Source organism: Heptranchias perlo, unplaced genomic scaffold (assembly GCF_035084215.1).
Source record: "Heptranchias perlo isolate sHepPer1 unplaced genomic scaffold, sHepPer1.hap1 HAP1_SCAFFOLD_62, whole genome shotgun sequence".
Classification (NCBI taxonomy): domain Eukaryota; kingdom Metazoa; phylum Chordata; class Chondrichthyes; order Hexanchiformes; family Hexanchidae; genus Heptranchias; species Heptranchias perlo.
The window spans coordinates 3,397,815-3,420,008 of record NW_027139644.1 but is presented as its reverse complement, the minus strand read 5'-3'; the positions used below and the strand labels follow the sequence as shown (position 1 = coordinate 3,420,008).

The 22,194-nt window shown below is 38.3% G+C and overlaps 1 protein-coding gene across 1 annotated transcript in view; it reads right to left on the bottom strand.

Moving 5' to 3' along the window:
- Positions 1–3,197: 3,197 nt before the first annotated feature.
- LOC137317438 (NACHT, LRR and PYD domains-containing protein 3-like) overlaps positions 3,198–22,194 on the bottom strand; it is a 38,129-nt gene continuing 19,132 nt past the window's right edge. Inside the window, exons 3-10 of the mRNA XM_067980785.1 lie at positions 17,591–17,757; positions 14,925–15,093; positions 14,754–14,819; positions 10,059–11,814; positions 7,743–7,829; positions 6,472–6,642; positions 5,140–5,310; positions 3,198–3,372 (exon numbers count right to left, since the gene is read on the bottom strand). Of these exons, the coding sequence (XP_067836886.1) occupies positions 3,198–3,372; positions 5,140–5,310; positions 6,472–6,642; positions 7,743–7,829; positions 10,059–11,814; positions 14,754–14,819; positions 14,925–15,093; positions 17,591–17,757 (2,762 nt within the window). The remainder of the gene's footprint in view (positions 3,373–5,139; positions 5,311–6,471; positions 6,643–7,742; positions 7,830–10,058; positions 11,815–14,753; positions 14,820–14,924; positions 15,094–17,590; positions 17,758–22,194) is intronic.

The window sequence follows — 22,194 nt, the reverse complement described above, 5'->3', positions numbered from 1 at the left end:
TAATGGGTCAGAAGCAGCATGGATACTAAATTGGCTAAATGACAGGAAACATAGAGTAGTGGTGGACGGTTGTTTTTCGGACTGGAGAGAGGTGTAGAGTGGTGTTCCCCACGGGTCGGTGCTGGGCCCACTGCTTTTCTTGATATATATTAATGACATGGACTTGGGTTTTCAGGGCACAATTTCAAAATTGCAGATGACACAAAACTTGGCAGGGTAATGATCAGTGAGGAGGGTAGTGATAGACTTCACGAGGATTTCGACAGGCTGGTGGTACAGGCGGACACGTGGCAGATGAAATTTAACGCAGAAAATAAAGAGGTGTTGCATTTCGGTAGGAAAAGTGAGGAAAGGCAATATAAACTAAAGGACAAAATTCTAAAAGGTGTAAAGGAACAGAGATATCTGGGGGTATATGTCCACAAATCGTTGAAGGTAGCAGGGCAGGTTGAAAAAGCGGTTGAAAAAACATATGGGATCCTGGGCTTTAGAAATCGAGGCATGGAGTACAAAAGTATAGAAGTCATGATGAACCTTTATAAAATACTGGTTCGGCCACAGCTGGAATAGTGTGTCCAGTTCTGGGCACCACACGTTACAAACGATGTGAATGTTAGAAAGGTTGCGGAAGAGATTTACTCGAATGATTCCAGGGATGAGGGACTTTAGTTATGTGGATAGACTGGAGGAGCTGGGTTGTTCTCCTTGGTACTGGTCAAGGTTGCGAGGCGATTTGATAGGGGTATTAAAAATCATGAAGGGTCTGCACAGGGTAGATAGAGAGAAAATGTTCCCATTGGCGGAAGGGTCAAGAACCAGAGGGCATAGATTTAAGGTGATTGGCAAAAGAACCAAAGGTGATATGAGAAAAATATCTTTTACACAGCGAGCGGTTAGGATTTTGCAAAGATCCGGCATGGACTCGATGGGCTGAATGGCCTCCTTCCATGCTGTACCTTTCTTTGATTCTCTGATTCTAATGGTAATCTACAATGTTTATTAATAATACTGTTATCGACATTAACAATAATTTACACTGTTCATTAATAACACTATTACTGATACTAATAATAATGTAGAGTGTTTATTAATAACACTACGACTGTTACTAATAATAATGTACAGTGTTTATTAATATCACTTCTACTGACACTAATAATAATACAGTGTGTATCAATAACACTATTACTGATACTAATAATAATGTACAGTGTATATTAATGACAGTATTACTGATACGAATAATAGTGTACAGTGTTTATGAATAACACTATTACTGACGCTAATATTAATCTGCAGTGTTTATTAATAACATTATTACTGATACTAATAATAATGTACAGTGTTTATTAATATCACTATTACTGACGCTAATAATAATGTACAGTATTTATTAATAACACTATTACTGATATTAATAATCCACAGTGTTTATTAATAATACTATTTCTGTTACTAATAACAATGTACAGTGTTTATTAATAACACTATTACTGATACTAATAATAATGTACAGTGTTTATTAATAACACCATTACTGACGCTAATAATAATGTACAGTGTTTAATAATAACACTATTACTGACAATAATAATGTACAATGTTTATTAATAACACTATTACTGTTACTAATAATAATGTACAGTGTTTATTAATAACACCATTACTGACGCTAATAATAATGTACAGTGTTTATTAATAACAATATTACTGATATTAATAATTCAGTATTTATTAATAACACTATTACTGATACTTATAATAATGTACAGTGTTTATTAATAACACTATTATTGACAGTAATAATAATGTACAGTGTTTATTAATAACACTATTACTGACACTAATAATAATGTAGTGTTTATTAATAACACTATTACTGATACTAATAATAGTGTGCAGTGTTTATTAATAACACTATTACTGATATTAATAATCCCCAGTGTTTATTAATAATACTATTACTGATACTAATACCAATGTACAGTGTTTATCAATAACACTACTACTGATGCTACGAAGACGATACAGTGTGAAACATTCAGGAACGACAACAGCTTGTAATTATACAACGTGTTTAAAGCTGTAAAACATCCCCAGGTACGTAACAGAAGAGTTATCAGGCAAAATTTGTCACCGAGCGACAGAAGCAGATTTTAGGACAAGAGGTAGGTTTTAAGTAGCGTCTTAAAGAAGGAGAGAGAGGTAGAGAGGTTTAGGGAGAGAATTCCAGAGTTTATGGTCGGGACTGCTGAAGGCACGGCCTCCAATGGTGGAGGTGAGGTAATTAGGGATGCATAAGTGGCAAGAACTGGAGGAACGCAGAGATCTCGGAGGATTCTACACTACAGAGATAGGGAGGGGCGAGATCATGCAATGGTGGACGCAGCAGGAAGTTTGGTTTGGGAGAGGGGAGGGGATGTGAGTGATGAGGCAAACAACGAGGTGATCAGAGATGGCTAAATCTTTATAAAACACTGGTCGGCCTCAGCTGGAGTATTGTGTTCAATTCTGGGCATCACACTTTAGGAAGGATGTGAAGGCCTTATTGATGGTGCAGAAGAGTGACACTAGAATGGTACCAGGTGTGAGGAACTTCAGCTATGTGGAGATATTGGAGAAGCTGGGGTTGTTCTTCTTAGAACAGAAAAAGTTAAGGGGAGATCATGAACGGGTTTGACAGAGTAAATAAGGAGAGACTTTATCCAGTGGTCGAAGGGTCGGTAAGCAGAGGACACAGATTTAATGGGATCGGCAAAAGAGCCAGAAGCGACATGAGGAAAGATATTTTATGTAGCGAGTTGTAATAATATGCAATGCACTGTCTGAAAGAGAGGTGGAAGCAGATTGAATAGTAAATTTAAAAGGGAATTGGACAAATACTTGAAGGGAAACAATTACAGGGCTACGGGGAAAGAGCGAGAGAATGGGTCGAATTGCATAGCTCTTTCAAAGAGCTGGCACAGGCACGATGGGCCGAATGGACTCCTCCCCTGCTGTACCTACTATGACACTATGGCCTTCTCTGTGATTGAGGCGATGGGAATAGAGAGGCCACGTGAGATGGGAAGGTCAAGGGGGTGGCTATGAATAGGGGTAGAAAACTTTATATGAAGGGAGAGGTTACATCAGACAGGAAGGCAGAGAACTCAGATGAGATCCATTTATTATAAAGAGAATCTGACACAGTCTGGCACTTACCGCAGTTTCTGTATTTTACAGTCCGGGTTCCTCAGAGCCGCAGACAGTAGTTTCACTCCTGAATCTCCCAGTTTATTATTACCCAGATTCAAACCCGTCAGTGACCGGTTTGTACTGAGAGTCGAAACGAGATCCTCGGTACAAGAATCTGTGAGATCGGCACGATCCAGACTGGGGATCAGAGAGAAAGAAGTAGCAGGAATCAGTCTATTAATAACATTATTACCGACACTAATAATATACAATGTTTATTAAAAACTCTGTTGCTGATACTGATAATCTACAGTGTTAATTAATAGCACTATTACTGATACTAATAATAATCTACAGTGTTTATTAATAACATTACTGATAATGTAGTGTTTATTAATAACACTATTACTGATACTAATAATAATGTACAGTGTTTATTAATAACATTACTAATACTGATAATGTCTTGTTTATTAATAACACTACTACTGACACTAAATATTATGTACAGAGTTTATAATAACACTATTAATGACACAAATAATGTATAGTGATAATTACTGACACTAATAATATACCGTGTTTATTCATAACACTATTACCGATGCTATTAATGAACAGTGTTTATTAATAACACGACTACTGTTACTAACAATAATTTACAGTGTTTATTAATAACACTCTTACTAATACTGATAATCATGTAGTGTTGATTAATAACACTAATAATAATGCGCAGTGTTTATCAATAACACTACTACTGACACTACTAATAATGCACAGGGTGAAACATTCAGGAACGACGCAGCTTGTAATTATGCAACGCGTTTAAAGTAGTGAAACATCCCCAGGTGCGTCACAGGAGAGTTATCAGGCAAAAGTTGTCACAGAGCCACTTAAGACGATATTATGAGAAGCGGTAAGTTTTAAGAAGCATCTTTAAGGAGGAGAGAGAGGTAGCGAGGGTTCGGCAGGGAATCCAGAGCTTAGGACCTGGACTACTGAACGCACGGCCGCTGATGGTGTAGGTGAGGTAATTGGGGATGCACAAGAGGCAAGAATTGGAGGAATGCAGAGATCTCTGAGAATTCTACACTTGGAGGAGGTTACAGAGATAGGGAGGGACGAGATCATGCAATGGTGGACGCAGCAGGAAGTGTGGTTTGGGAGAGGGGAGGGGATGTGAGTGATGAGGCAAACAACGAGGTGATCAAAGATGGATAAACCTTTATAAAATACTGGTAGGCCTCAGCTGGAGTATTTTGTTCAATTCTTGGCACCACACTTTAGGAAGGATTTGAAGGCCTTAGATAGGGTGCAGAAGAGATTTAATAGGGTGGTACCAGAGATGAGGGACTTCAGTCATGTGGAGAGATTGGAGAAGCTGGGGTTGTTTTCCTTCGAACAGAGAAGGTTAAGGGGAGATTTGCTACAGGTGTTCAAAATCATGAACGGGTGTGACACAGAAAATAAGGATAAACCCTTTCCAGTGGGAGAAGGATCGGTAACCAAAGGTCACAGGTTTAGAGTGATCAGCAAAAGAGCCAGAGGGTACATGAGGAACCTTTTTTTTAAGCAGCGAGTAGTGATGATCCGGAATGCACTGTCTGAAAGGGTGGTGGAAGTAGATTCAATAGTGACTTTCAAAAGGGAATTGGACAAATACTTGAATGGAAACAATCACAGGGCTATGGGAAAGAGCAGTGGAATGGGTCTAATTGGAGAGCGCTTTCAAAGAGGCACGGGCACAGGCACGATGCGCCGAATGCTCCTCCTGTACCTCCTATGATACAATGACCTTAATTGCGATTGAGGCGATGGGAATAGAGAAGCCACGCATAATGGGAAGGTAGAGGGGTTGGCCGTGAATAGGGGTAGGAGGGTTTATATGGAGTCAGACAGGAGGGCAGAGAACTCAGATGATATCCAGTTATTATAAACACAATCTCACAGTCTGGTACTTACCGCAGTTCCTGTATTTTACAGTCCGGGTTCCTCAGAGCCGCAAACAGTAGTTTCACTCCTGAATCTCCCAGTTTATTATTACCCAGGTTCAGATCCGTCAATGACCGGTTTGTACAGAGAGCGGAGACGAGATCCTCGATGCAAGAAGCTGTGAGACCGTTAAAATCCAGCCTCGGGATTAGAGAGAGAGAAATAACAGGAATCGGGGTAAATCCCAAATGTTTACTAATAACACTATTACTGATACTAATAATAAAGTAGTGTTTATTTATAACACTATTACTGATATTAATAAACATTGTACATTATTAATAACACTTTTACTGATACTAATAATGTACAGTGTATATTAATAACATTATTACTGATACTAATAATAATGATACTGATAATATTCTGCAGTGTTTAATAATATCAGTATTACTGATAATAATGTAGATTTTTAAAAATCACACTATTGCTGATATTGATAATCATGTACAGCGTTTATTAAGAACACTGTTACTGACACTAATAATTTTGTGCAATGTTCATTAATAACACTATTACTGACACTAATAATTGTGTACAATATTTATCAATAACATTGTTACTGACACTGGTACTGTACAGTGTTTATTAATAAAACTATAACAGATACTGATAATAATGTACAGTGTTTATTCATAACAATATTACTGATTCTAATAATATACTGATTTGATTAATAACACTATTACTGAAGCTGATAATAATGTACAATATTTTAATAACTATTACTGACACTAATAATTATGTACAGTATATATTAGTAACACTATTAATGACACTGGTAGTAATGTACAGTGTTCATTAATAACACTATTTGTGATACTAATAATGTACAGTGTTTATTAGTAACACGATCACTGATACTGATAATGTACAGTGTTTATCAATAACACTATTACTGATGCCGATAATACAGTGTTTATTAATAACACTTACTGACACTAATAATGATGTACAGTGTTTAATAATAACACTATTGCTGATAATATTCTGCAGTGTTTAATAATATCAGTATTACTGATAATATAGAATTTTTTTTAATAACACTATTGCTGATATTGATAATAATGTGAAGTGTTTATAAATAACACTATTACTGATACTGGTAGTAATGTACAGTGTTTATTAATAACACTATTACTGACACTGGTAATAATGTACAGTGTTTATTAATAAAACTAGAACAGATACTGATAATAATGTATAGTGCTTATTAATAACACTATTACTGACACTAATAATAAAGAAAAGTGTTACATATCCGGTTATTATAAACCCAATCTCACAGAGTCTGATACTTACCACAGTTCCTGTATTTTACAGTTTGGGTTCCTCAGAGCCGCAGACAGTCGTTTCACTCCGGAATCTCGCAATTTATTATTACTCAGGTTCAGAACCGTCAGTGACCGGTTTGTACTGAGAGCGGAGACGAGATCCTCGGTACAAGAATCTGTGAGACCGACATTATTCAGCCTGAGGATCAGAGAGAGAGAAATAACAGGAATCAGGCAAATCCCCAGTGATTATTGATAACATTATTACTGAAACTAACAAGAGTGTACAATGTTTTTAATAACACTATTACTGTTACAAATAATAATGTACAGTGTTTTTAATAACACTATTACTAATACTAATCATGTACAGTGTTTATTAATAGCACTATTACTGATACTAATAATAATGTACATTGTTTACTAATTACTCTATTACTGCTACTGATAATGTACAGTATGTATTAATAATACTATTACGGACAGTAATAATAATGTACAATATTCATTGACAACAATATTACCGATGATAATATGCAGTGTTTATTAATAACTCTATTATTGATTCTAATAATAATGTACAGATTATTTGATAACACTATTAGTGATAATAATACACTGTGTTTATTAATAACAACGTTACTGACACTAATGATGATGTGCACTGTTTAATAATAACACTATTACTGAAGCTGATAATAATGCAGTGTTTTTAATATCTATTACTGACACTAATAATTATGTACAGTGTTTATTAGTAACACTATTAATGACAGTGATAGTAATGTACAGTGTTCATTAATAACATCATTACTGATACTAATAAGGTACAGTGTTTATCAATAACACTATTACTGATGCCAATAATGCAGTGTTTATTAATAACACTTATTGACACTAAAAATGATGTTCAGTGTTTAATAATAACACAATTACTGATAATATTCTGCAATGTTTAATAATATCAGTATTACTGATAATAATGTAGAATTTGTTAAATAACACTACTGCTGATATTGAAAATGTACAGCGTTTATTAATAACACTATTACTGACACTAAGAATTGTGTGCATTGTTTATTAATAACACTATTTCTGATAGCTGATAGTAGTAGCAATGTACAGTGTTTATTGGTAACACTATTACTAATACTGATAATGTACAGTGATTATTAATATGACTCTTGCTGATACTGATGTACAGTGTTTATTGGTAACACTATTACTGGCACTAATAATAATATACAGTGTTAGACATCCCATTATTCTAAAGACAATCTCACACAGTCTGATACTTACCGCATTTTCTGTATTTTACAGTATGGGTTCCTCAGAGCCGCAGACAGTGGTTTCATTCCTGAGTCTCCCAGGTTATTGTACCCCAGTCTAAACACAAAGAAATAAAGTGAGAAACAAATTGGGGTAAATTTTAATTAGGAGCCGAGGAAGGAGGTGCGTAGGCGGGGGGGGGGGGGGGGGGGGGCGGGGGGGATGGTGGCGCGGAGGAGAATTCCTGATGGGGAACCCGGAATTACGGGTTCCCCAGACGTCCGTACGATTTTGACGTCAGGACATCTTTCATTTTTGGCAGCAATTTCCTTGAACTGCGAGATCAAATAACATCAGTGTTCTTTTCCGGGCTGTGTGAGCGGGTAAAAGATCTCTACGGCCCATCAACCAATCAGTTTGAAGCAAGCCAGGCTGTGAGATCCTTGAAGTGCAGTTCATTCCCAAAGAGCGCAAACTAAAAACCAGGAAGTCCCCGATAAGGTTTTATAAAATGAAGGAGAGAGCGAAATAAAGAGAGGATAAGATTAAAAGACTGAGAGAAAGGAGACAGAAGGAAAAAGTAACAACAAAAATTCATTACATTTTTTTAAATGTCCAAAACTAGTAAATTCAGGAGTAACGGGACTCCACGTTTTGAAAAGTTAATATTTAGTGCCAGAGATATTATTTGGCAGTCATTAAGACTTACCACGCTGTTAAAAATGATTTTGTCCTTTAAAAACCGAGCGTATCTGTTGTATGGCGATATTTGTTAGTTTCCTGCTGGGCAGAAGAGCAATTTGCCGCTGATCTATTGATTACAGCCGGCAATATCCCTTTAATGTGAAGGTCACATTCCCGGCGAACCAGGAAGAGTAAATTCTGGATTTCCGCCTTTAATTGCGCATGAGGGGTCGCTGCAACTTGCTCTTCGATTTCACCACGAATAACGGTGAGCGCTGTTAGGCTCACAGTTACTTTAAAACGAATTTCCAGCCCAATGGCTAAATACATCAGGCTAAGAGTTGGCTAACGTTACCTATTGTTCCAGCTCCTACAATTTGCAGTCCAGCACGAAATCAGCCATAGTCTCGTAACGAGGATGCAAGATAACAGATGTTACCAGAACAGAGAACTCTGCAAGGACGACTCTTAACCTGGTTAACCTAAAGGCAGAGAGCTACCTCGCAAAAAGGGCCCTCGTGACACCCTCGGCAACGAAGAAAGATAAAGGTCAGTAGAGCTATAGGTAGAAGGACAGCTTGGAGCTACCGGACCGCTCACCAGGAACACCCAGGGACCCTGGATCTGATCAACACATGACCGATGATAGAAGCACCTTAATCATCTGTCCCATTCTGTAACGTACAATTAGCTACTGATTTGTGCCATGTTGGAGTATCAATAAACACCCATACCCCAAAAGGAAGCTCGTTGTCCGAATCAGTAAATCTGCTGCAGATGTAAACTGGCTGGGAGTGAAATTGGACATTGGCGATGACGCAAAATAAGCGGAATCGCATTGATGGCCTTTTAAAGCACACGTCTGGTAATCGGTTCTATTGGAGTGAACGAGACTGAATATTGAACAGAGTGTATCACAAGTGACTAAAGGGATATCGTCTGTTCTGCTCGACGTTCCACCCATTTACGATTTTATCCCCGCGAACAATTCACTATCACTGGTTTCACGCTACGAGTGAAGACCAATCTCACCCCTCTCGGTATTTATTAAATAAAGTGCTGTCTGTGTGAAACCTTTAAATGTCCCTCAGTCCGGTCTCATTCCCTAATGATCAGAATTACCCTCCTGGAGGTCAGTGACCAGCCCCGTCATATTTGGTCCTCGCACACGGATTACCGGGAAATCCCTTGTCCATTACAGGCGGTTTTACCGGAACCCGTCTACTGTGTGCGAAATCCAGCTGGTGATGCAGATTGTAAGAAAAAGTCTCTGTGATACAATTGGGCAACGGGGGAGTTTTGGAGCCTTTAAAACAGCAGGTTTCGTTTTTTAAAGAACAGAATTGGGAAAAAAATGAAACAATTATCAGCCGAAAACGTCCATTTACCTCATTTTCTCAATCGAACACATTTTTGGCCCCTCTGCAGAAGCCATTTTATTACATATCATGATATGGTAAATTATTGGTACATTTTAAATTATTTTGATTTGCATTGGTGTTGGGGAATTACTTACCAATCCTCTCATCATTGTCATATTTGTGTTGAATCTGCTTCTCTCTGGTTTAATTGAACTGTTTGTTTCCCTTCATTACAGAGCAACAACACAATCCGTGACTGTTCCACAATTGACGAAACAGTTAGAGACAAATAAACAGTTACCTCAACACCTGGCATTTGTGCAGTGCGGGTCCCAGCCGCTGGAGTCCTTCACACTGAATGGAGCAGTTCCACAGATCTAGGTGTTTTATTGCATCACAGAGTCCAATGACATGAGACAGCACCGCACAGTCAATCGGGGTCAGTCGCAATGCTTCCCCTGAGTTCAAGTGTCCAAATGTAAGTGTTTCCAGAGATCCCAATGTGACCCGAGCCAGTGTTTGATTCTGAGACTCAAACAGGTAGTGGAATGTGTTCAGGAGGTTCCTTTTACCAGTTTGACTCTCTGTTTTTCCAATCTGTCCTTCAACCTTCTCCTTCACCCAGTCAATCACTCCGCAGATTGTGCGATGAAGAAATGGACCCAGAAACTCCTCCAGGGGCCGAGCTGACTGTGAGGAGGAGAGACCAACAACAAAACGGAGAAATATCTCAAATCGCCCATCTTCCTTGCTGTGGGCTTCACTGAGGAGTTTCCTGATGTCCCCTGGATCTGGAGTCAGGAATTGTGCGAGTGCGGCTACAAACTCTTGGATGGTGAGGTGCGGGAATGTGTAAACCAGACCCTGGGCAGAATCATCTCTCTCCAAAAGTTCCATCATGAACCCAGACAGGAACTGGGAAGGTTGCAGATTGTACTTGATCAAATCTCCATTTCTAAACACAATCTTCTTCTCGGAGACTCCTGTGAAGGCCATCTCACCGATCTTCAGTAACACATCACGGGGGGATTCAATCTCTCGGCCATGGTTTTTCAGAATGTTGTAAATATAGTAGGAATATAGTTGGGTGATGGTCTTGGGAACTCGCTTTTGTTTCCTGTCTCTTTGTGTGAAGAAGGGACCCAGTGACAGACCGAGGATCCAGCAGTAGGAAGGGTTGTAACACATGGTGTACAGGAGCTCGTTCTCGTCCACATGTTTGAAAACAGCTGCTGCCACCACCTGATCTTCAAAAAACTTGTTGAAATATTCCTTCCGTTCGTCACCAACAAATCCTAGGATTTCAGCCCAGACACTGATCTCAGCCTTTTCCAATAAATGTAATGCAGTGGGGCGGCTGGTCACTAGCACTGAACATCCTGGGAGCAGCTTGTGCTGTATTAAACTGTACACAATGTCAGACACTTTACACCGCCATTCGGGATCTGTGCACATGTACTGAGGTTCTGTATTTCTCCGATTCTCAGTAAAATCGATACTGTCCTTGAATTCATCTAAACCATCGAATATAAACAGTAATCTCTCTGGGTTCTTCCAGAGTTCTCCCAGAATATTCCTCAAATAAGGATAGAAAATAAGTATCAGATTCCACAGGTTTATGCTGCAGTTAACAGCGTTTAACTCACGGAATTTAAAACTGAAAACAAATTGAAAGTGTGGGTATATTTTCCCAGTGGCCCAGTCATAAACAATCTTTTGTACCATTGTTGTTTTTCCAATCCCCGCGACTCCGCTCACTGCTGCTGAACTCCCAGATTTAGATTTTCTCTGGGAAAAACTGCTCTGGAACAATTGATCAGTTCGGATTTTTTCCAGTTCTCTCCGGAGATGTTTCTCTCTCCACTCCTCATGGTCTCGGCCTCTTGCCAGCAGTTCATGTTCTACAAGTGTCCGATCTCGAACAGTAGAAATGATCGTTAGTTCAGTGTATAGAGTGACCAGCTGGAAAATCTTAACCTTCTCCTTTATTAGGATCGTGTTCACTCTCAGTGTTTCAGTTTGGACCCGGAGTGTTTCCTTGTGTTTCTGTTGAACATCTTCAATTAGAACAGACAAAATGTGGTTCTCAATGTTAGTTGTATTGACATAAAAACAAATTGTCAATCTCGCTTTACTATTCAGTAAAATGTTCCGAGATTGAATTCACAGCTTCAATAGAGGTGCGAGCAGGAAATTAAACTCAGTTACTGAGAACATCTCTTGAAAGTGAATAATGGCGGAGAAAAGTTTCAAATCCTCACTTGATTCTTATACTTAATGAACATGGAGATTTCTATGAAGGTGATATTTTCCCTCTGATGTTTAATACTATCAGCCCTGCCCTGTACCATGGACATCTCATTTCAAATCCACACATGATCATGGTTATGCGACAGAAGTTCTCGTGGATCAGTCTATGAAATTGTCAGTGGTGCTGACCTTCAGCGGAAATGTGAAATCGGGTATTGGGTATCAGTGGAAGAGGGACAGACTGTGAATGGACAGAAATTCCACTCGGTGTTCTAATTGACCGTGATAAGATTCCGACCCCTTACCCTCTCCATCACATAGGCCACCTTCTTCCACCTCCGTGATATTACCCGTCTCCTCTACTCCCTCAGCCCATTTGCTGCTGAAACCCCCATCAATGCCTTTATTACATCCAGACTCGCCTATTCAAATGCTCCCCTGGCCAGCCTCCTACCTTCTGTAAACTTGAGCTCATCCGAAACTCTGCTGCCCGTGTCTGAACTCACGCCAAGTCCCGTTCACCCATCACCCCTGTGCTCACTGACTTACATTGACTCCCGGTGTGGAAAAGCCTCGATTTTTAAATTTTCATTCTTATTTCTACATCCCTCCGTGGTCCTCGCCCTTCCCTGTCTCTGTAACCTCCGCCAGCACTACGCTTCTCCAATTGTTGTGCATCACCCGAATTCCATCACTCGATTGGCGGCCTTGCCTTCAACTGCATAGGCACTAAATTCTGAAATTCCCTCCCTTAACCTCTCCACCTCTTAACAGAAGCCCCACTGTTATTGTATCAGACCTCGGGCAGGTTATCTGGGATATTGTGGGCACTGGGAGAGGGACAGACTGGGAATGAACAGAAGTTCCACTGTTATTGTATCAGACCTCGGGCAGGTTATCTGGGATATTGTGGGCACTGGGAGAGGGACAGACTGTGAATGGACAGAAGTTCCACTGTCATTGTATCAGACCTCGGGCAGGTTATCTGGGATATTGTGGACACTGGGAGAGGGACAGACTGTGAATGAACAGAAGTTCCACTGTTCAACCTCGGCTGTGAGGAAGCTTATAGAAACGGGACTCGGATATTTTATCTGGGGTATTACTTGTACTTTTATAGTCACCTGATCACAGGTAAAGATTATTGACATTCTTAAGGTACAGAGAGGAATAAGAAAGATGATTTAAGGTATTGGAGTATTGGTCGAGGGAAGGGTTTGATGTATTTTGTTTGGGCAAGAGACTTCGGTATTGAAATGTTTTAATGGAATTCAGAACATTCGTGCAGGAAACAGGCTCACAATCATCAAAATAATTAATAACGGGGAAAATTGAAAGCCAGAAATACGAAGGGAAATCAGGGTAATTTTCTCACCCAAAGGATAAGAGAGCGTGGACCAGTTACCAGGGAAGGACACTAAAGGGGCAGAGTAAGTGGGGTGAAGAGACAATCGGACGTGTTTTTGTGGATACACTGACAGGAGGGGTAGTGGGGTCATCTCTCTAACAGGGACAGACTTATTTGGGCCAAATGGCCTTTTCCTGTCTCGAATCATTCTCCTGCTAGATTGTGTTTCAGAAATTGTGAACAATTTTTCAGCAGTTTTTCACCTACATTGAACGTGTTTTCCGAACAGTCCTTTCATATCACCGATTGGAATTAGAATTTGAATTACTGCCCACATCACTCGGTGTAATGTTAGAGCAGAAAACATTCACAGTTCATTTCAACTGTTCTCCCAATAATTATACTCCGTTTCATTTTGTTCTGAATTTCCTATAATGCAGGTTTGGGAAATTACAAATCTGCTTCCATCAGTCATTCCATTGGGTCTAAAAAGACCCTGAGATAAAGGACTATTCTTTGAGTCGAATACGTTCTCTCTTTCACTGCCATTAGGAAGCCAGCCCAAAACTTTCCAATAACCCTGAGCATTGTCTTTCCCTCACAATTCGCCATTGGACTGCTCTTTACTTGTGAGCGCAGAAAATCTGGGCAGCACGTAGGAGGTGTGTTTGAAGGCTCGAAGTGTCGGGATCCTGACAGGTGTGTATGGGGACTCACAGTTTATCGGGATCCTGTCAGGTGTGTATGGGGATTCACAGTGTATCAGGATCCTGCCAGGTGTGTATGGGGATTCACAGTGTATCAGGATCCTGCCAGGTGTGTATGGGGATTCACAGTGTATCAGGATCCTGCCAGGTGTGTATGGGGATTCACAGTGTATCAGGATCCTGTCAGGTGTGTATGGGGATTCACAGTGTATCAGGATCCTGCCAGGTGTGTATGGGGATTCACAGTGTATCAGGATCCTGCCAGGTGTGTATGGGGATTCACAGTGTATCAGGATCCTGTCAGGTGTGTTTGGGATTCACAGTGTATCAGGATCCTGCCAGGTCTGAATGGGATTCACAGTGTATCAGGATCCTGCCAGGTGAATATGGGGATTCACAGTGTATCAGGATCCTCCCAGGTATGAACGTTTTTTCACAACTTTTAGCGCCTGGATCAGCTGGAGTAATAAAACATCTGCAAATTTAGAAATAATTGAGAACCACGAATGGTAACGGATCGCGCAAACGATTTAAAGATTATTAACAAATCAAAATCTAAATTTATTCTGTTTCCTCCACCCTTTGAACTTGATTCCCAAATTGTGACAATCTCTAAATAAACGGCTACAGTAAAACATTCTGATTTTCAGAAGTGAAATAAACGGTTTGAAATCTCCAGGTCATCACTTACCTTTCAGGTGACTGGGTATTTCAGATAAACCTCGTCCGATGTTCATATAATCAAATGGATCAGGACCTGTTTAAATCAATGAGCTTTCATGAAATCTGATCTGTGTAATATTAAAGTAAATTCTGCAGTGTTTCAATCTGAAATTGAATTCAGTGTGAGATTTTACTGTACCAAGTTCCTGAATCTCTTTCAGTATTTTGACCAACTTTGGTAACCTGTGCATTTTCACAAAGGATTCCCACATCACCCTTCGGGCCCGAGAGCCTTTCTCCATCACCAGATTTATTAGAAGTTTGGAACTGTCCGCCCGGTTTCCCTTCTCCGCGAGCTCAGTGACTATCTGTAAAGAATAATAATTAATATATTGAGGAGTGGAGTGAATGACAAAGATTGAGAATGAGAAGGAAAGGAGCTGCTCCGTGATGGGATCTCTCAGTTTATATTGAGGAGTGGAGTGAAAGATAAAGACTGAGAATGAGAAGGAAAGGAGCTGCTCCGTGATGGTATCTCCCAGTTTATATTGAGGAGTGGAGTGAAAGACAAAGACTGAGAATGAGAAGGAAAGGAGCTGCTCCGCGATGGGATCTCCCAGTTTATATTGAGGAGTGGAGTGAAAGACAAAGACTGAGAATGAGAAGGAAAGGAGCTGCTCCGTGATGTGATCTCCCAGTTTATATTGAGGAGTGGAGTGAAAGACAAAGACTGAGAATGAGAAGGAAAGGAGCTGCTCCGCGATGGGATCTCCCAGTTTATATTGAGGAGTGGAGTGAAAGACAAAGACTGAGAATGAGAAGGAAAGGAGCTGCTCCGCGATGGGATCACCCACTTTATATTGAGGAGTGGAGTGAAAGACAAAGACTGAGAATGAGAAGGAAAGGAGCTGCTCCGTGATGGGATCTACCAGTTTATATTGAGGAGTGGAGTGAAAGACAAAGACTGAGAATGAGAAGGAAAGAAGCTGCTCCGTGATGGGATCTCCCAATTTGTATTGAGGAGTGGAGTGAAAGACAGACTGAGAATGAGAAGGAAAGGAGCTGCTCCGTGATGGGATCGCCCAGTTTATATTGAACACAGAAAGTAATCACTGGGCTGGGTATTGATCCATTCTGAACATGGGCAGAATATTCTGTTAACACTTTGATTCAGTCATTAACGGGAATGAAAAGTGATGAAACTATAATGGAAACGAGAAATATCGTTCCAGGAGAGTGAGGGATCACTGAGAATCTGCAGTAATTTTAATGGGACTAGTTTTCTCCCTCCTTCAGTGTCCAACATGACATCAGATTACTGATTGACAATATGATACTCTTGTTTCTCACACTTACTTCCTGCTCTCACAATTTGTTGATTTGTCTAAAAATTAAACAGTAGCGAATCAGAACTGAAGTTAAAGGGAAGGGACGATTCTAAAGTTAGGGAATCAGCTGGGAAACTGGCTGAGGAATTACCACTCCTGCTTCATCACTGAGGAGAGCCGACCAATAATAATAACCGTGCTAAATATCCATCACTTTTCAGTTCGTAATTAAATGTCTGACATCCAGGTTTCTGCACATCTGCTATTGGTATGAAACCTCGGGAACCGGGAGCACTTATCCAGCAATGGGGCTCATGTAGTCAGGACTGTCATCAGCAACAACGTACATTTATATAATGCCTTTAATGCAGAAAAACGTCCCAACACTGGACCACTACTGCTAGGGTGATGATGAGATGTACAAGATGCTAGAGCCAGAGCAATAGAGAACTCTTGGGACGCAGGAAGGTCGTATGACTGGAGGAGGTCACAGAGATAGGGAGGGGCGAGGCCATGGTGTGGCTTAAACAGGAGGATGGGAATTGAAAAGTGAAGGCATTCGAAAACTGTGAGGCAATAGGTGAGTGAGCACTGGAGTGAGAGGTGAGTGGGACCTTGAGAGGGGTAGGGTACAGACAGCAACGTTTTGGATGAGCTGAAGTTTACCGAAGGCAGAGGATGGGAAGCCGGCCAGGAGAGCATTGGAATAGTTCAGTCCAGAGGAAATTTCCTCCAATGAATTATTGGAAAGACCAAACCCATCCCTTTGTCACCTACAGACTCCACTGTTCCAATGCTTCCCTGGCCGGCATCCCATCTTTCACCCTCCATAAACTTGAGCTCACCCAAAACTCTGTTGCCTGTATCCTAACTCGCACCAAGCCCCATCACCCATCACCCTCTGTGCTTGCTGACCTGCATTGGCTCCCGGTCCGACAAAGCCTCGATTTTAAAATGCTCACCGTTGTTTTCAAATCCCTCCTTGGCCCTCGCTCCTCCAGCCCTACAACCCTCTGAAATCTCTCCACTCCTCTAATTTTTGCCTTTTGCGCATCTCCGACGGCAATCGCTCCACCATTGGCCGCCGTGCCTTCAGCTCCCTCGGCCCTGAACTCTGGAATTCCCTCGCTAAATCTCTCCACCTCGATACCTCTCCTTTCCTTTAAAGACACTCCTTATAACCTACCTCTTTGACCAAGCTCTCCTAATATCTCTTCATCTGGCTCAGTGTCAAAATGTGTTTGATAATCGCTCATGTGAAGGGCCAAAGGACGTTTTACTATGTAAAAGGCGCTACATCAATGCAAGTTGATGTTACCCTGTCTTTTCTCCGGATAGATAATGAACGATCCGCTGGATATTTCCATCTCATCGTATCATTGTTTCAGATTCAGAATATTTGTAGTTTCATCCATTTCTCCTCTATTTGGCCTGTTTCTGTTCTGTAACATTCTATGATTCTAAGATGTGATAGTCTGTCAGTTCTGTTTTGTTATGTTTAAATAATCCAAACTCATTCTGTATCCAACGCACTTACGTGGTACTCCTGTCCACTGAAATGTTTCTCATGCGTTAATACGAAACTAACGCCCTCCACCCCCTCTTCAATCGCCTGTTCTAGTCTGTCCCGGTAGAATTTCGTCAACTGGAACAGTTGGTAATCGTCGCACTTTGTCAGGAACTCACTGATTGCAGTGTTCGGATCTGTGAACAAAAATGGAGAAAACTAAACACATTATCGACTTTCTATCCGGGCGGCGACATTTCCTCTTATACCAAGCGGCTGAAGCCTCTTGTGAGACACATTATCAAACACCTTCTGAAAACCCATATACACCGCATGTGCTACATTCCATTGATCTGCAAAGTCAATTCCTAAAAAATAATGTTAAAAAATGTCAAATACGACTTGAATACAGGTAATCAGTTCCAGCCTCCCCTGACCATCCCCTGTATCTCGAAATGTTCACTAATTCGACCTGGAATTACAGATTCGAGGAGTTTGCCCACTACTGACGGAGACTAATTGGTCTCCAGTTACCCGGTTTATCTTCTCTCTCTCTTGAAAAGAGACATTACTTTGGCTCTTTCTAATCCATCAGCACAGTTTTTTTTTTATCCAGAGCCTCCTCCCTGACCTCATTTAACCGCATTAGTTGTTGGTCCAGAGGCTTCTCCAATTTGGCTATTTTTGTCAGATCCAAATCCTTCTCTAGTTATCTCTAACTCTGGTCCCACATGCTCTTCCAATGCACCTATATTCCCACTAACAACATCAATGTTAGAATATTCATTAATCGCCCATCAAAATGTTACAAACAGGAAGATTTTGTTCTGAGTCCCTCGTAAACCTAAACCATATGGTCTCATAGATCCGGAACCATATGTCTTAAGCTTCTGAATTTCCAAATGTGTTTGGAATTATTTGCACATTCACAGACACAACATTTAATCCCACCTCCGATTTTGTCCGAATTTTAAACATTATTCTCGTTCATTTCGACAACCAATTACGATCACTCACTACTTCAAAATAATAACTTTCTCTCTCACGACTTCAAAATAATAACTTTATCACTCACTACTTCAAAACAATAAATTTTTCTCTCACTACTTCAAAGCAATAACTTCATCTCACACAACTTCAAAAAAATAACATTATGGCTCACGACTTCAAAACAATAACTTTATCTTTCAATACTTCAAAACAATAACTTTATCTCTCAATACTTCAAAACAATAACTTTATCTCTCAATACTTCAAAACAATAACTTTATCTCTCAATACTTCAAAACAATAACTTTATCTCTCAATACTTCAAAAAAATAACTTTATCTCTCAATACTTCAAAACAATAACTTTATCTCTCAATACTTCGAAACAATAACTTTATCTCTCAATACTTCAAAACAATAACTTTATCTCTCAATACTTCAAAACAATAACTTTATCTCTCACTACTTCAAAACAATAACTTTATCTCTCACTACTTCAAAACAATAACTTAATCTTTCAATAATTCAAAACAACAACTATATCTCGCAATACTTCAAAAAAATAACGTCATCACACAATACTTCAAAACAATAACTTTAACTATCAATAATTCAAAACAATAACTTTATCTATCAGTACTTCAAAACAATAACTTTATCTCTCACTGTGTCAAAACTTTTATTTTATTTTTCAATACTTCAAAACAATAAACTTATCTCTCAATACTTCGAAACAATAACTTTATCTCTCAATACTTCGAAACAATAACTTTATCTCTCAATACTTCGAATCAATAACTTTATTTCACACAACTTCAAAACAATAACTTTATCTCTCACTACTTCAAAATAATAACTTTATTTCACACAACTTCAAAACAATAACTTTATTTCTCAATACTTCAAATCAATAACTTTATCTCTCAATACTTCAAAACAATATATTTATCTCTCAATACTTCGAAACAAAGCTTTATCTCTCAATTATTCAAAATAATAACTGTGTCTCTCACTACTTCAAAACAATAACTTTAACTCTCAGTACTTCAAAACAATAACTTTATCACTCAATTTATCAAAACAATAAATTTATCTCTCACTACTTCGAAACACAGCTTTATCTCTCACTATTTCAAAACAATAACTTTATCTCTCAATACTTCGAAACAATGAATTTATCTCCCAATACTTAAAAATAATAACTTTATCTCTCAATACTTCAAAACAATCACTTTATCTCTCACGACTTCAAAACAATCACTTTATCTCTCACGACTTCGAAACAATGAATTTATCTCCCAATACTTTAAAATAATAACTTTATCTCTCAATACTTCAAAACAATCACTTTATCTCTCAATACTTCAAAACAATAACTTTATCTCTCAATCCTTCAAAACAATAACTTTATCTCTCAATACTTCAAAACAATAACTTTATCTCTCAATCCTTCAAAACAATAACTTTATCTCTCAATACTTCAAAACAATAACTTTATCTCTCAATACTTCAAAACAATAACTTTATCTCTCAATACTTCAAAACAATAACTTTATCTCTCACTATTTCAAAACAATAACTTTATCTCTCAATACTTCAAAATAATAACTTTATGTCTCAATGCTTCAAAACAATAACTTTATCTCTCAACACTTCAAAACAATAACTTTATCTCTCACTACTTCCAAACAATAACTTTATCTCTCACGACTTCAAAACAATAACTTTATCTCTCAATACTTCAAAACAATAACTTTATCTCTCAATACTTCAAAACAATAACTTTATCTCTCAATACTTCAAAACAATAACTTTATCTCTCAATACTTCAAAACAATAACTTTATCTCTCAATACTGAAAAACAATAACTTTATCTCTCACTATTTCAAAACAATAACTTTATCTCTCAATACTTCAAAACAATAACTTTATCTCTCAATACTTCAAAACAATAACTTTAACTCTCACTACTTCAAAACAATAACTTTATCTCTCAATACTTCAAATCAATAACTTTATCGCTCACTGCTTCAAATCAAGAACTTTATTTCTCACTACTTCAAATCAATAACTTTATCTCTCACTGCTTCAAATCAAGAACTTTATCTCTCACAACTTCAAAACAATAACTCTATCTCTCACTACTTCAAAACAATAACTTTAACTCTCAGTACTTCAAAACAATAACTTTATCTCTCACTGCTTCAAATCAATCACTTTATCTCTCACTGCTTCAAATCAAGAACTTTATCTCTCACTACTTCAAAACAATATCTCGATCTCTCACTACTCCAAAACAATAACTCTATCTCTCACCACTTCAAAACAATAACTTTATCTCTCAATTCTTCAAAACAATAACTTTATCTCCCACTACTTCGAAACATTAACTTTATCTCTCACTATTTCAAAACAATAACTTCATCTCACAACACTTCGAAACAATAACTTTATCTCTCACTACTTCAAAACAATAACTTTATCTCTCACTACTTCAAAACAATAACTTTATCTCTCAATACTTCAAAACCATAAGTTTATCTCTCAATACTTCAAAACAATAACTTTATCTCTCAATACTTCAAAACAATAACTTTATCTCTCAGTACTTCAAAACAATAACTTTATCTCTCAATACGTCAAAACATTAACTTTATCTCTCACTATTTCAAAACAATATCTCGATCTCTCACGACTCCAAAACAATAACTCTATCTCTCACCACTTCAAAACAATAACTTTATCTCTCAATACTTCAAAACAATAACTTTATCTCTCAATGCTTCAAAACAATAACTTTATCTCTCAATACTTCAAAACAATAACTTTATCTCTCAATACTTCGAAACAATTACTTTAACTCTCAGTACTTCAAAACAATAACTTTATCTCTCACTAGTTCAAAACAATAACTTTAACTCTCAGTACTTCAAAACAATAACTTTATCTCTCACTGCTTCAAATCAAGAACTTTATCTCTCACAACTTCAAAACAATAACTCTATCTCTCACTACTTCAAAACAATAACTTTAACTCTCAGTACTTCAAAACAATAACTTTATCTCTCACTGCTTCAAATCAATCACTTTATCTCTCAATATTCCAATGCAATAACTCAATCTCTCACTGCTTCAAAACAATAACCTTATCTCTCAATGCTTCAAAACAATAACTTTGTCTCTCACTACTTCAAAACAATAACTTTATCTCTCAATACTTCAAAACAATAACTTTATCTCTCACTACTTCAAAACAATCACTTTATCTCTCACTATTCCAAAGCAATAACTCAATCTCTCACTTCTTCACAACAATAACCTTATCTCTCAATGCTTCAAAACAATAACTTTATCTCTCAATACTTCAAAACAATCACTTTATATCTCACTACTTCAAAACAATCACTTTATCTCTCACTATTCCAAAGCAATAGCTCAATCTCTCACTGCTTCAAAACAATAACCTTATCTCTCAAAGCTTCAAAACAATAACTTTATCTCCCACTACTTCAAAACAATAACTTTATCTCTCCATACTTCAAAACAATAACTTTATCTCTCAATACTTCAAAACCATAAGTTTGTCTCTCAATACTTCAAAACAATAACTTTATCTCTCAATACTTCAAAACAATAACTTTATC